At 39.3% G+C, this 16,420-nt stretch overlaps 1 protein-coding gene across 3 annotated transcripts in view; it reads left to right on the plus strand.

The window, feature by feature from the left end:
* Positions 1–16,420, plus strand: part of LOC120541399 (cytosolic carboxypeptidase 4) — a 917,845-nt gene that overhangs the window by 679,686 nt on the left and 221,739 nt on the right. For all 3 annotated transcript variants that reach the window (XM_039772988.1, XM_039772990.1, XM_039772989.1), the window contains 3 exons: positions 2,738–2,867; positions 8,344–8,475; positions 9,476–9,652. In XM_039772988.1, coding sequence (XP_039628922.1) covers positions 2,738–2,867; positions 8,344–8,475; positions 9,476–9,652 — 439 coding nt within the window. The remainder of the gene's footprint in view (positions 1–2,737; positions 2,868–8,343; positions 8,476–9,475; positions 9,653–16,420) is intronic.

A 16,420-nucleotide genomic window follows, 5' to 3' on the forward strand; every position in this document is an offset into this window, starting at 1 on the left:
TATCTTAAATAGATTTCAAGATATCTTGAAATGATATGCTGTACATTTTGAAATATCTGAAATGCATTTTAAGATATCTTTAATGCAATTCGAGATATCTTGAAATACGTTCCTGTGCATTTTGAGATATTGCAAATATATTTCGAGATATCTTAAAATAACTTCCTGTGCATTTCAAGATATCTCAAATACATTTTGAGATATCTCAAAATCACTTCCTGTAACATTTCCTATTCTTTCAATGGGACTTCCTGTCTATTTCGAGATATCTCAAAATGAATTTGAGATATCTTGAAATACACAGGAAGTTATTTTAAGATATCTTGAAATGTATTTGAGATATCTTGAAATGTGCAGGAAGTCATTTTAAGATATCTGAAAATGCATTTCAGATATCTCAAAATGAATTTGGGATATCTTAAAATGAGAAGGAAGTTATTTTGAGATATCTCGAAATATAATTTAGATATCTTAAAAGCATTCAAGATATCTTGAAATTCATTTTTTCAGATATCTGAAATACATTTTTAGATATCTAAAATTAATTTCATGATATCTTAAAATGGGTCTCTGCTCCATTTCAGATATCTAACAATGTGTTTCAAGATATCTCAAATTGTATTTCAAGATATCTCAAATACATTTCCAGATATCTTAAAACAGCTTCCTGTCCATTTTCAGATATCTCAAATACATTTCAAGATATCTTAAAATGACTTCCTGCACATTTCAAGATATCTCAAATACATTTTAAGATATCTTATAATAAACAAGTAGTCCCATTGAAATAATAGGCAATTTTAAAGGAAATGATTTTGAGATATCTTGAAATGCATTTAAGATATCTTAAAATGCATGAAAGGTCAATTTAAGATATCTGAAAATTCATTTGAGATATCTTGAAATGCAGACACAATTATTTTGAGATATCTGAAATTGTATTTGAGATATCTTGAAATACATTTGAGATATCTCAAAATGTATTGCAGATATCTTAAAATGTAAAGGAAATTATTTTAAGATATCTCAAAGCGAGTTTCAGATATCTTAAAAAGTAAATTACATTTTAAGATATCCAAAATTCATTTTAAAAATGCACTATATTTGTGGTACATGTGCTTTGAAACCTGCCCTCTGCATAGTGCCATCATTCAAGGACTCTCATTCATCTGCATACTTTCTATTGTGTTGCTGGTCAAAATAAAGTAATCAACAGTTTCTTTACATATTTGATATGGTAACTTTTGAAAATAAAATCGTCATTTTCTAATACGTTGTAAATAGAGTTCATTATTTATCATAGATGCATAAACCTATACTGCGGCGTCCTGGTAATACATGGTGTAGCAGTCCATGTGTTAAGGAAGCACTGTTATTATTGGATGACACAGATGGTATTAACACTGCTACACATCTCCGGAGTGCTTGGCTTAAATTCTTGACTGGGGACTGTCATGCGGAATGTGCACTGTGACCATGCGGGTTCTTCTCTATGTTCCCATCTCCCTTTTGGGATCTCTTGAACCCGACACCGTCAGTAATGTAACCAGATGAGCTGGAAAGTGAAGATATTACAATGAAGCAAGGGGATTGTGCAAAAAGTACTTTTATTAAAAACAACAAAACCAAAAGTGTTCAAATAAAGTGCAGTGCATCAAAGAGTCATTATACAAGTAATTCATTAAAAACAAGTGAAAAATGTGGAGGTTAAAATTCCATAAATAGATCCTTTAAAAACCGAGGTTAAAACAATGACTGCAAACAGTCCTTTTAAAAACAAAACCCGCTGCCTTCTTTCTACTGGCGGCTCCCCTGCTTCTCCCATCCAGGTTTTGCACCAGGGGAGTCACCCAACCTGCAGATGTCCTTCTTCACGTCCAGTTGTCTGTCAGTCCCTGGCTCTGTCAGACCGAGACTTAGGTTCCCCAACGGCCAGGGCACACACGCTGGCGTTCACTCTCAGTCTTCCTGACTCCCGCTGCCTACTGTGGCTTTATGTGGCAAGCCAACCACCTTCCAGGTCACTCCAACTTCTTGATCGCTCAGCTGGAGAGACTGCTTTCTTCAGCCCCACCGAGTGTTGGCTAAATACCCTTTCCTGGGGGCTCTCCTTCCAGCTGCCTGCAAAACACCAGAGAGTCTGCTCTCGATCAATCACACTCTCTCTATCTCACACCAGCTCTTTACTTCTCCAGCCTTTCCCGTCTTCCTTCTCCTAACCACCATTCACTCTAATCCTTTTTTCTTTCTTCTTCGCACTTGCGCTTCTACTATATATAATGGGGATGTGGCACAGGTGTGGCGATTAGCAGCTCCCGGCTTCAATTATGGATACAGATGATTCCTCACCTGTGCACGCCTGCATCACGTACCGTCCGAGAACCACTCCGGCCACACTACCATAACTCCTCTAAGACACGAGTGCAGCGATTATTTATTTAAAAACTGGGCTTTTCTTCTGAGCCCTGGACCCACTATACCACATCCATGCAGTACCCATCTCTGCATGGGTTTTTCTCTTTTTCCAAAAACATGAGTGTTAGGTTAACTGGAGCTTTAGAGCTGGTCCAGTATGAGTGATGTGCATAGCTGTTTTTCCTTGTTTATCAGTGTTTTAAAATCTAAGAAGTGTTCATTCAATGATTAAGTAATACCACAAAAAATGTATTTTTAGTCATATTAAAATGTTCCCATTGTCTTCATTAATGCTCTTTATTTATTATGATTGGGTTTTCAGGCACCGGTGCTCCCTTAGTGGTGAGGATTTGAACAGACAATGGATGAAGCCAGACATTAACCTCAGTCCCACGATATACCACTGCAAAGGCTTGCTGTCCTATCTCAACGGTATTGGCAAACCCCCCATTGTAAGTATAAATTTTGTTGTACCTAAAAAATAAACTGCTCAAAAAAATTAAAGGAACACTTTGAAAACATATCAGATCTCAATGGGGAAAAACATCCTGCTGGATATCTCTACTGATATGGACTAGTAATGTGTTAGGAGCCAAAGTATGCCACACCATTTGATGGAAATGAAAATTATCAACCTACAGAGGGCTGAATTCAAAGACACCCCGAAAATCAAAGTGAAAAAATAATGCGGCAGGCTAGTCCATTTTGCCGAAATTTCATTGCAGCAACTCCAAATTGTACCCAGTAGTTTGTATGGCCCCCACGTGCTTGTATGCGTGCCTGACAACGTCGGAGGGGACATGCTCCTAATGAGACGATGGATGGTGTCCTGGGGAATCTCCTCCAAGATCTGAACCAGGGCATCATTGAGCTCCTAGACAGTCTGAGGTGCAACCTGGCGGCATCAGATGGACCGAAACATCATGTCACACCCAGAGGTGTTCTACTGGATTTAGGTCAGGCGAGCGTGGGGGCCAGTCAATGGTATCAACTTCTTCATTCTCCAGGAACTGCCTGCATACTCTCACCAAATGAGGCCGGACATTATCATAAACCAGGAACCCAGGACCCACTGCACCAGCATAGGGTCTGACAATGGGTCCAAGGATTTCATCCCAATACCTAATGGCAGTCAAGGTGCCGTTGTCTAGCCTGTAGAGATCTGTGCGTCCCTGCCTGGATATGCCTCACCAGACCATCACTGACCCACCATTAAACCGGTCATGCTGAACGATGTTACAGGCAGCACAACATTCTCCATGGCTTCTCCAGACCCTTTCACGTTTGTCACATGTGTTCAGGGTGAACCTGCTCTTACATGTGAAATGCACAGGGTGCCAGTGGTGGACCTGCCAATTCTGGTATTCTATGGCAAATACCAGTTGAGTTTCATGGTGCCAAGCAGTGAGCACAGGGCCCACCAGAGGACGTCAGGCCCTCAGGGCACCCTCATAAAGTCTGTTTATGATTGTTTGGGCAGAGACATTCACACCAGTGACCTGCTGTAGGTCATTTTGTAGGCTCTGGCAGTGCTCATCCTGTTCCTCCTTGCCCAAAGGAGCAGATATTGGTCAGTCCTGCTGATGGGTTAAGGACCTTCTACGGCCCTGTCCAGCTCTCCTAGAGTAACTGCCTGTCTCCTGGAATCTCCTCCATGCCATTAAGACTGTGCTGGGAGACACAGCAAACCTTCTGGCAGTGACACGTATTGATGTGCCATCCTGGAGAAGTTGAACTACCTGTGCCTCCTCTGTAGGGTCCAGGAATCGCCTCATGCTACCAGTAGTGACACTGACTGTAACTAAATGCAAAATGAGGAAGGAGAAATGTCAGTGGCCTCCACCTGTTAAACCATTCCTGTTTTGGGGGTCGTCTCATTGTTGCCCCTCTAGTACACCTGTTGTTAATTCCATTAACACCAAAGCAGCTGAAACTGATTAACAACCCCCTCTGGTACTTAACTGACCAGATCAATAGCCCAGAAGTTTCATTGACTTGATGCTATACTCTCATTCAAAAGTGTTCTTTTAATTTTTTTGAGCAGTATGTTTAGCCATTCTTAACAATTTTTAATCCACCATTTATATGTACCCGAATGAGTTAAGGCTTGCTTAAAGTATACTTTATTGTATTTCCAATCTGTAGGACTTCACAGGTTTATAATTATTTTAATTATATTAGAAAATTGAGTCAGGTGAAATACATTTGATGCCTGCAGTCCAAAGTTCACATTTTTTCATAAATATTTTAAATATAATCAATATATTTTAAAATTAATTAATTGTAGCAATGTGCAAAGTTTATATCTTTTTCCTGTTTCTGGTGGACATGCTTAATAGGGGCCTTAACGTCATCAAGACTTCCTCAGATATTCTGTTTAATGTACCGTACTGTTTGCAGGCTGAAAGTGTTTCTTATGGTGTCAGCTTCAGGAAAATGATGTGCATACTGCATATACTGTATTAGTGTAATGGATGAAATTGCATATAAAAGTTGAGGTTCTCCCTTGTTGTATCAAGTCAAAATGTGCCTAAATGTATTCATGAAAATTAACAAATTAGTCATGCCAAAGAGTTCAACTTCACCTCTCCTACTTGTAGCCCACTTGGTCCACTGTCACAGGAGATTTTTCTACGTGTTTACAAAAAATATTTTCAGTTAAGTGGTAAAACATATCAGCTCTAAAACCATGTAGGCAGAACTGTGAATAGCCTTTGTTTAATTATTTCATTGACTGTCCTGCTCTGCCTAAAAGAACTGAAATGCTGAATTATTCACTATTCCTTTAGCACTCAATGTGGGAAGTTATCTAATCTTTACCTGGTTGTTTTTAGACATGGAGATGAGTGTCTGAAACAAATGAACTGCTTTTTGCTGATCATCTTTGCCAAATGTTAGTACCATTTCTCTTTAGTCTACACAATTGAATCACCACAATTATTCACTTCTTAGCACCATTTACTGTAATTAGTAGAGCAGCCTTGCTAACCACAATATTGGCAAAAGAAACTTGAACGGTTAAAGCCAAAAATATTACTACCTTATAAAATAAATTCAGAACATAATAATTACAGCAAAAACAGATGTACTTTGTGAATCTTTTTTCTCTAAGGTTTCTTTTTAGATTGACTTCAATTGTTCTTTCTTTCAATACATGCTTTTTGAATATGTAAGTCCCTCTGAAATATTACATTTTCAAGAAAAATGTTTGCACAGGTTTTTCGCCTCAACTATATCTTAAATTAAATCTTTCCCTTGCAGTATTTCCCTGAATAATTAGTCATTTATCTAAAGGGACACTCGAGAGAGACAAAAAAAAACCTTGAACAGAAGCAAAGCACCTTAATGATCAAAAGGAAATTGTAAAGTTCATCTATCCATCCATCCATCTTTTGGAACTGAATTAGCAATTTTGTTGGACTAAGCTGGCAGTATAAGATGCAAGGCTGAGATCAGTCCTGGACAGAACATTAATTGTTGGGTTTTATTGTGCAAAATATTACTTTTTAGTCAAACTGTATTCTTTTGTTACTAGCATCTAAAGGTTTCCTGTGAGTAACAATCCAAAATTCTGAGCCTTGACAACGGATGACTTAAACTTTAGGGTGGTTGTAGATGATGTTTAAATAAGTCTTCTGCATTTCCTAAAAAAATACTTATTTTTATAGAGGATAGCTGACCAAACAGATTAATGGCTACCACATCTAATTTGTTCCACTTAATCTACAGGCACATTAGTAAATGTTAAATAGGAAGACTCACTATTTGTTCAGGCACCAGCAGACCCCCGTGACCCTGTAGTTAGGATATAGTGGGTTGGATAATGGATGGATGGTGTGGTATCTGGCCGGTTTGCCATCCTGGCCAATACCCCCAGGCTGCCAAATGGAGCCCTCCCTGCAGTATGGAGGTGCCCCAAAGACCAGCAGGGAGTCATGGACTTTGTAGTTTTTATCCTCAGCCCTGCTGGATACCACAGGGGCCACAAGAGGGAGTTGCAAGGAGGACCGAAGATTTCTTTGTGCCCTATAACCCAGAAGTGCATCAGAGGAAAAGCGACGTGCTTCCGGGGTGAAGGAAAACAACTGGTGCCTGACCCGGAAGTGATACAAGATCATATCGATGGGGGATCGGGAACACTTCCGGGTCAGGGAGTATAAAAGGACTGTGAGAGCTCCCAGACGGCGAGGTGAGCTGGGTGGAAGGGTAGCAACGCGTCTGGGAGTTGGAGGATTGATTTATTGTATTTGTAATTGTGTTTGTGTTTGTATGAGTATAGTGGAGGAGAAGGTGCTTTGCGCACTGTGGCAATTAAATAAAGTCAACTTGTGGACTTTTACCTGGTGTCTGGAGTCGTGGACAGGGGTTCAAGGGAGCGATACGGTCCCAATCTGTCACAATGGATCTTCTTATATAATATGCTACCATGGGTGTCCGTTTGTCACGAAACACAGGGATTGTAGAGACAGAAACTTTATTCAAACACTTCAAACAAACATTTCTCTCTTTCAAAAGGGGTTCGCATCAGGAGTGGGACCCCCAACAGGAGCAGTGGATGTCTGGAGGAGGTGAGAGAGACAAGCAATCAGCCAAAAAGGACAGGTGCTATTCAGGCTTTTAAGTATACAAAGCGCCGCACGAGAAGCATATCACGCGACAGTGCAGCCGCACCAGTCCAGCAAGTAAGGGAGTGTCCGTGTCTTCTAGGGGTGCATTCAGCCCCCCTACTCACAACATATACTACGTGATGTCTACTATCCGCTTTCGGGGTGATGATTGACCTCCACGGTTATTTCACTTTTTATTTTTACTTTATTTTATTGTAGAATCAACTCTTGGTAGCGGGCAGCAGTGTGGCTATACGGCACATGCATATGGGTGCCATTCTCATCCCTACCACCTTTGCCGTCACTTCCCGTACCTCTTCATATCTTAAATGATTCTTGAGTCAGATTGAAGACTTAAGTGAAAGCTTAAGTGAAAAATGAAGAAAAACTTACTAAGTAATTGTAACATAAACACTAACTTAATCAGTTTTAACGTGAAAAGATGCAGATGAAAGAAGAGAAGAAGTGTGCCACTAGGGTGGAGAAAAGAAGAGCTGCTCAGCAAGTGCATCAACCTCTGAGCAAACGAATGCTAAACGTACAGAAAAAAAGAGTATGAAAACTATGAATGTTCAAGTCAAGTGTATTCACGGCACGTTATCATGCAGTGCACTGTTACTGGTAGTTCTATAAAGCAGTTGTGGGCTTTAGAAGGCTGCCCGTAAACCCAAACATGATACAAGAGACTCAAGTAATAAAGTAAATAAGTGTTATTAATCTTCTTCTTTCAGCTGCTCCTGTTAGGGGTCGCCACAGTGGATCATCTTTTTCCATGTCTTTCTGTCCTCTGCATCTTGCTCTGTCACACCCATCACCTGCATGTCCTCTCTCATCACATCCATTAACCTTCGCTTAGGCTTTCCTCTTTCCTGGCAGCTCTATCCTTAGCATCCTTCTCCCAATATACCCAGCATCTCTCTTTTACTTTGGTATTATTAATAGATGCATTACACTATTGTTTTTTGATTTGATAGATTTCAGTTGACTCTGGTTATTTTAGGTTGTATTTAATATCCTTCTTGTTGCACTTGCCTTTATTCATTTTCGTTGGTTTTTAAAACGATATCATTAGCACATTCAGTATAATCAAAATAAGAATAAATGTGTTGCATATTAGTTCTTTTTTTTTAATTAGTCTTTTAATTAGTAATATAAAAGCGTTTAATTTTTGCTGTATGTCCTGCAATTGTCTGGCGCACCTAGTCGGTGGCCCAAAATCCTTCAAATAAATTAAGTGGGTCTGAGAATTTTATGCTATGTTATTTTAAATAAGGATGTATGTTAACATTTTAATCTCCAATAACAATTTTTCCTTGTGTAGGTTTTCTGTGATTACCATGGACACTCCAGAAAGAAGAATGTGTTTCTCTATGGCTGCAGTATTAAAGAGACTTTATGGCAATCTGGCTCCACAGCCAGCACAACCACAGTGAAGGAGGACCCAGGCTACCGGGTATTGGGTTACATTATGTTAAATCTGCATTCAGTGCTTCATATAGGCACGAATGATGTGTTTGTGTTGTGTTTTTTTTTCCTTCTCTAGTTTGTTAGAGAAGCCACACATTTTCGACACTTGTACTGTGCTGGTGTTAATAATTAAAATAGTTTAATAAAATAAATATATAATTAATAACACCTCAAAAATTAAGTCTAGTAAATATAATGATAGAAATTAAGTTAATTTACTTTAAATAGCATGGCCAGATTTATAGTGAAGTAATCAAAAAATTGAAGGACTCACATATTTAAGTTTTGTGGACTATTAATATTCAAATGTTACTTTAATCACTCAGTCAGTCATTTAAAGCGTTTTCTTCTAGCACTTTTCACATGGCATTTTATAAAGCTAATTGGAATAAAATACAGAGCAAAGCAAGATATATACAAAAAAATCACTAGAAAATACAAATTCAGTTAAAACACCTGCTAATGTTTTACAATCATGTTTAATGTGCAGTAAACAATTAACTCAGTCTAAATTGGATTTGGCAATACAAAAACTTGATAAAGAGAATAGTGGGCTCAACGAAATCAACATATGCACTAAAACAGTCATCTACAGCATAAATAAAAACAGTAAAAGAAAAAGTTGGACTTCAGGTATGATTTGAACGTCACAGTACAACTGATAGAGTGTCACAAAAACCTACATGTTAGGAACATGCTAATATTTGTATTATTTTGTTGTTTTTTTGTTGAGGCCCATTAAATTAATTTAGTGTACCCAGGTTGTAGCTCTTGAAAAACTAAAGAATTAAAATTCATATAAAAACTTGTCATTGTAGAGAAAGTAAGCTAGTCTGCAATAAACATGTCCTTGCCCGTATTCTTCACTCTGGTAGCATCATCGACAACATACTATTGTAGCAGATGCTTTGTTAAAATGATTATCATTTCTTAATTAAAAAGCAACCTCATGTGTATCTTTTTAAATGTCCATTATTTCATTGCAGACACTTCCAAAAATCCTGGACAGGATAGCACCAGCATTTGCATTCAACAGCTGCAACTTCCTAGTGGAGAAATCTCGTCAGTCAACAGCTCGCGTGGTAGTCTGGAAAGAGATTGGTGTACTGAGAAGTTACACAATGGAAAGTACGTACTGTGGCTTTGACCAAGGAATATACAAAGTAAGTACCACTGATCTTTGCATTTGATGACATTAATTCAGTTCAGTTGAAAGTATCCCTTATACAGAGATCTGCCATTAACAACACTAAAATGCAGCAGTGTTATGAATCCTGTGAATTCTTAGGAGACCAACATCTTCTGATCACATTGTATGCTCTAGATCGGTGGTTTCCAATCCCTGTCCCTGTATTTATTTATATAGCACATTTTCATACAAAAGAATGTAGCTCAAAGTGCTTTACATAATGAAGAATAGAAAAATAAGAGACACAGTAAGAAAATAAAACAAGTCAACATTAATTAACATAGAATAAGAGTAAGGTCCAATGGCCAGGGGGGACAGAAAAAACAAAAAAAACTCCAGACGGCCGGAGAAAAAATAAGGGAAGAGAAGGGTAATAAAGTTAAGTAGAGCTAAAAGCTTTCCTGAACAGATGAGTTTTGAATTCATCCATCTATCCATTTTCCAACCCGCTGAATCCGAACACAGGGTCACGGGGGGTCTGCTGGAGCCAATCCCAGCCAACACAGGGCACAAGGCAGGGACCAATCCTGGGCAGGGTGCCAACCCACCGCAGTGAGTTTTGAATTGTTTTATTAAAAGAATTCATGGAGTCAGCTGATCTGATTAATTTCGGTAGGTCATTCCAGAGTCTGGGTGCTATACAGCTGAAGGCCCTGTCCCCCATGGAGTGTGGATTAGTGTGAAATACAACAAGATTGCCAGAATCAGAGGACCTTAGTGGGTTGGACAGGCACATGGTGATAGAGAAGGTCACTGATGTAGTTTGGTGCAGGGTCGTTTAAGGCTTTGTAGGTTATTAGTAAGATTTTACATTCGATTTTGTAAGACACAGGGAGCCAGTGAAGGCGAAGCAGGATGGGTGTGATGTGCTCGCTGCTGCTGCTGGTCCGTGTAAGGACTTTTGCAGCCAAGTTTCTATGTCTACTAGCAACTAGCAGTATATTTTGGCAATCAGACCATCAAAATGGCAGTGCTCATAAACAAAACAAAATGCTATTATGTTAAAAGGAAAACGTTATAATAGTAAAATATTGTATTGTAATATGAAAAAAACACACATCTAGAAATGATCTATGAACTTCAAAACTGCTACAAATGTAAAAAGTGAACCTAGAGAAAAATTAATTTATCCATAATACCTTTTATATCATATCATATCATGACAGTATAATTGAAGTGACTCTTCCAACTTCAGCATGTAACGAAAATCATCTTATAAATATGATGCAAACCAACTAAGGACTGTGCCTGGTAGTCCAGCTAAATTCTCCATTCTAAAAGTATAGCTTGGGTAGCATTCCTTATGCTGGACAGTATTATCATATAATTTATAGCACTAGTAAAATAGCATTTGTGTTGACTGGTGTTTAAAGTTGTGCTTTTTAAAATAAGATACAATCTCAAAAAATATAATTATTTTCTAAAGCAGGAGTTTCCAAAACCTGTTAACCAAGACTCCCCAAAATATTGTATCATCTCCTCAGGGTTCCCCACTAGTATAAAGCCAGTGCAACAAAGATTCATGATCTTGGATCTTGATTACTTCTAACAGTAGTCATTCAGGTTGGTTTTGTATGGCAGACTGTTGCCAAATATGTGATCAAATGTCACCTGGGATTTCTAGACCTGGGGTACTCAACCTTTTTTCTTGGAGCACTACTCTCTGAAATCCAGAAATTTAAATGTTTTTAAGTATCAGAATATTTTCAGTCTTAAATTAATAAGTACTTATCCTCCTTGGTGTTAACCCCACAGCATCTCTCAGCTTGGAATTCTTTGTAACAATGGTTAAGCCCGAGCATCTCTCAGGTTAACCTGTTATGCTCTGATGTGAAGTGTTAAGCCCAAATAATGCTCGAGACGGTATCCTACTACTGTCTTGTGGATAAAATAACATCATGCTGCCAAAAAATGATAAATATTTATATGCGTTTTCCACTCTATGGTAACTCATCGATATTCATTTCTGGGGCAGAGCCTTCAACCAAAACACATGTAAATGAAGAGCCAGTTTTAAAACAAACTGAAAGTAAACCTTTACAGTAGTTGAATCAAGTGATAATTATGACAATATGAATCATTAAATGTTTACACAAATAGAAAAACTGATGTATATATAGGACTGTACAAGCATGATATGCCTTGTGACTTCGGTAGCTTAAACCTTCAGAGGGGTACAGTATCTATGTGGGGAAAACAGGCAAGATGATTGCAATCAGGTGGAAGGACAAGCCCCCTAAGCACTGTTCACAATGCAGCAACTGTCAGTGTTTGTGTCACGGGAAATGTGGAAGTCACTAAGCCTTGCGCTGTGGTAGCCCAAAATAACACAATGGGTACGTTGATTGTGAGAACCACTCACTGATATTCTACCCTGATGTTCTCACATTCTGCGCAAACAGCAGAAAAAATATTATAAGAAAAGTGTGCAAAGAAACATTCCTCTACTGTCCTGATTGTGGCATTGGGCTGTGTGTTGGTGACTGTTTCAAAACATATCACATGAAGGATATACACACATAATAGCGCTTTTTGTTGTTGAATAAAATTCAACATTTTTGGCTCATTATTCTGGGGGTAAACACAATTCTAAGAAAGTTAACTCTTAGTAGGCACAGCTAACTAACTTCCACCCCTCTTTGCAATAGTACATTTGAGGGTAATAATCTATACTAATAAAAGGCAAAGCCCTCACTCACTCACTCACTCACTCACTCACTCACTGACTCATCACTAATTCTCCAACTTCCCGTGTGGGTGGAAGGCTGAAATTTGGCAGGTTCATTCCTTACAGCTTCCTTACAAAAGTTGGGCAGGTTTTATATCGAAATTCTACGCGTAGTGGTCATAACTGGAAGCAGTTTTTCTCCATTTACTGTAATGGAGATGAGCTTCAACGCCGTGGGGCGGAGTTTCGTGTGACATCATCACGCCTCCCACGTAATCACGCAGTACATAGAAAACCAGGAAGACCTCAAAAAAGCGCTGAAGAAAACATGCATTATATAATTGAGAAGGCAGCGAAACAATAAGAAGCGAGCGAGTGACATATACAACCATATTCATGAGTTCTGCTACTTCGGAAACAAAGCACGATGTAAACCTACACTTTAAATTAAGTTCATAGACAGGCTGCGCTGGCGTTTGTAATTTAGTGCCTGCCCATATAAGGCCGTCCGTCAGCGGCAATCCAATAGCAAACTGCCACGGGTAAATATTCACGGGTGAAGGACTGTGCTTATGGAGAGGAAGATGAGATGGTCAGGGTGGTGTTTGACACAAACTCAGCGAAACTGCGAGAGAAAGTTTTAAGTGCCAGGACTAAGGTAACATTAAATAAAGCTATGGACATAGCACGAGATGGCACCAGCACAGCTGGGAACCTTCGATGCAAGTACACCGAGTGGCTCACGTGAACTGGCGCGTGCACAGATAAAAGCAACAGTTCCAAAGAGCTGAACAAAACCGAATTACACAATTGAAAAGGCAGCAAAAATATGAAGCGTCTGATAAGCATATTCATAAATGCAGCTACTGTGGAAACAAAGCACACGGTGGAAAAAGTCAATGTCCGCTAAAGGAAGACAGTGTAAAAAACCCGTGCATGCAGTGTGTCAGGTCTCAGATAAAGAAGAAGACGAGCTGTTTATTGATGCAGTAAGAAACGAATCGATGAATGAAACCTGTCATCTTTACAACGATTGACAAACACGGAATGTAACTTGAACACAACACATCCTACAAATACGAACCTGATTGAAAGAAATAATGATAATCAAATCCTTGATGACAGCAACACTCAGTAACACTCACAAAACAAATACTGTATATTGACAGTCATGTTACGTTATTTTAAAATGTTCCCTTTTCTTTTCTACCTTTTTAACACACTACTTCTCCGCTGCGATACGCGGGTATATATATATATATATATATATATATATATATATCCCACTCTACATACTCGAATAATGGATACTTTATTTGCCATCAATGATTGTTTTGGTAAAGCCATACTCAGTGTATTCATTAGATGAACGGTAAAAAAGTAAGAGCGAGGGAGGATGACTCATTGAGGCATGCAGGCTGTAGTGCGCGTCAACTCTATCTGAATTGCGCGATCACATTTGAAAAAATATATCTTTTCAAGTTCTATTTAGTCCATATGTGTCAAACTCAAGGGCGCGGGCCACATCCGGTCCGGCGTGTAATTATATCCGCCCGCGAGATCATTTTATATACTGTATTATTGTTATTAAAGCCGGGTATATGAAGCGCTGGTAACACAATAAACTACAGATCCCATAATGCAGCGCTTCAGCTGCCTTGCCGAACACTTACCGCTTACTAGAGTTATTGCGCACTGAGTTTGCACGGTGCTTTGGTGACTTTGAAGAACAAAAAAAGTCCGTCTACATGCGGCTCGAACCTTGTGCATGTTTGGTAGCACATATCTGTGTGAGAAGCTCTTCTCAGTGATAAAGACTAACAAAACAGCACACAGGACTCGCCTCACTGATGAGCACCTGCAATCCATCCTGAGAATCTCCACAACACAGAACCTCACAGCAAACAGAAACAAACCTGTGGCCAAAAAAAGATGCCAGGCGTCCAGCTCTAAAATGACATATGAGCAAAGACAACTGAATGATTTGATTTGTTATTGCACGTAAGAGCGGAGTCAACCGTTTTAACAAACAGCGTATTGCACTGATACGAAATAGCTGTGTGTGTATATATGTAGATATGTATGTATATGTATATATGTTTATATATGTGTGTGTGTATGTATGTATATACAGTATATATATATGTATTTGTGTGTATATATGTGTGTGTATATATATATATATATATATATATATATATATATATATATATATATATATATATATATATATATGACAACAACACTCATCACTCACAACAGTGACAAAACAATTACATTGACAATCAGGTTACGTTATTTTCAAAATGTTTCCTTTTCTTTTCATTGCTTCTTTAACACACTACTTCTCCTGCGAAGCGCGGGTATTTTGCTAGTATATATACAGTATATATATATAGTGATAAAGGCACCATATAGTGCCCGACCCGGCACAGACTTACACAGAGGCGCGTGTTTAATTAACAAAGTTTTATTTTTCTCTTCAGCCGTGGGGCATGCCTTCCCTGTGTCCCACAGGCCCAACACTGTCCAAAAAGCACTTTAAATGGCACAAACAACGAATCCTTCATTTGGCACCACCACTCCTCCCAAGCAACCTCGTCCTCTTCCTCCCGAGCGCTAGGTGGTAACCCCCCTGGAGTGCAATGGTGTCTTGGACTCCCACAGGGCTCCATGAGCATTGGAGATGGATACAGCCCTGTTGGGATCCGTGGGCGCCACCAGGGGGTGCTGAAGCAGCTGCTGATCCCTTCTTGGCAGCTCTTCCACCACACCCAGAAGTGCAGTCGGAAATGTGTCAATGAGCACCTGGAGCACTTAATGGGTGCCTTATAAAAGGAGCCAGCAGACACTACTCGGTGAGCGAGAATCAGTTAGTGGGTGATGAAGTTGCCTAGGAGTGAAGGAGAAGAGAAGGAATGAAGAAAGAAAGAGAAAGGGAGAAAAAGTATGGTGTGCTGGGGACTGTGTTGTGCTTGTGGGGAATGGGGTGGGTGTCTGTCTGTGTCGGGGTTGACTTCACAATATACAGAATATACTGTATACTGTATATATATATATATATATATATAAATTCTAATAGTATAATTATTTTTTAACTTCAATAAAATAAGTATTGAGTTTGGTTACTCACTACTCTAAAAAGTAATCGGACTACTCAACGGACACGGGGAGAACAACATGCAAACTCCACGCAAGGAGCGAACCCAAGTCTTCTTACTGCGAGGCAGCAGTGCTACCAGTGCACCACCGTGCTGCCCTGAAGTGCATGTACTGTAAACATACTGAATGATTAGTGTTAAAAGTATGTACAGCTCAATAAGGAAATACAGTATTAGCATTACTTGTATTGTATTTTTGTTGTTTATGTAAACAGAGGTTTAACAAGAAAATGTTTTTTATGTGGAATGCTTAGTTGTTGTGTTTACTGTATATTAAAGAAAAGCATGAGAGCTGATGGAATATGGGAATATATTCAAACATAAAAGCATTCTCAAATTTTCATTATATTATGCCAGTTTTAGCAGTTTGTTCAAGTTTTACACTTAACATAAAAGTGTGTATGGGCTTATAAGAAAATATAGGAGAAATGATTGGGAACTAGGTGTCACTGTGGCAGCGCTGCTGCCTCGCAGTAAGGAGACCTCGGTTCGTTTCCCGGGTCCTCCCTGCGTGGAGTTTGCATGTTCTCCCTGTGTCTGCGTGGGTTTCTTCCGGGCGCTCCGGTTTCCTCCCACAGTCCAAAGACATGCCGGTTAGGTGGATTGGCGATTCTAAAATTGGCCCTAGTGTGTGTTTGTGTGTGTCCTGCGGTGGGCTGGCACCCTGCCCAGGATTGGTTCGTGCCCTGTGTTGGCTGGGGTTGGCTCTAGCGGACCCCCGTGACCCTGTGTTTGGATTCAGCAGGTTGGAAAATGGATGGATGATTGGGAACTTTTTGGTTGCTATATCATTGTATTAGCTGTGCAGAAACAATCTGACAAATAACGTGACCATTGAAAGATTATCAGTTGTTGTATCTTATCTTGATGTAACGATTGCTTTGTTTCTTCAAATCTTGCGTGACCATTCAGC

Source organism: Polypterus senegalus, chromosome 12, assembly GCF_016835505.1.
Source record: "Polypterus senegalus isolate Bchr_013 chromosome 12, ASM1683550v1, whole genome shotgun sequence".
Lineage (NCBI taxonomy): Eukaryota > Metazoa > Chordata > Cladistia > Polypteriformes > Polypteridae > Polypterus > Polypterus senegalus.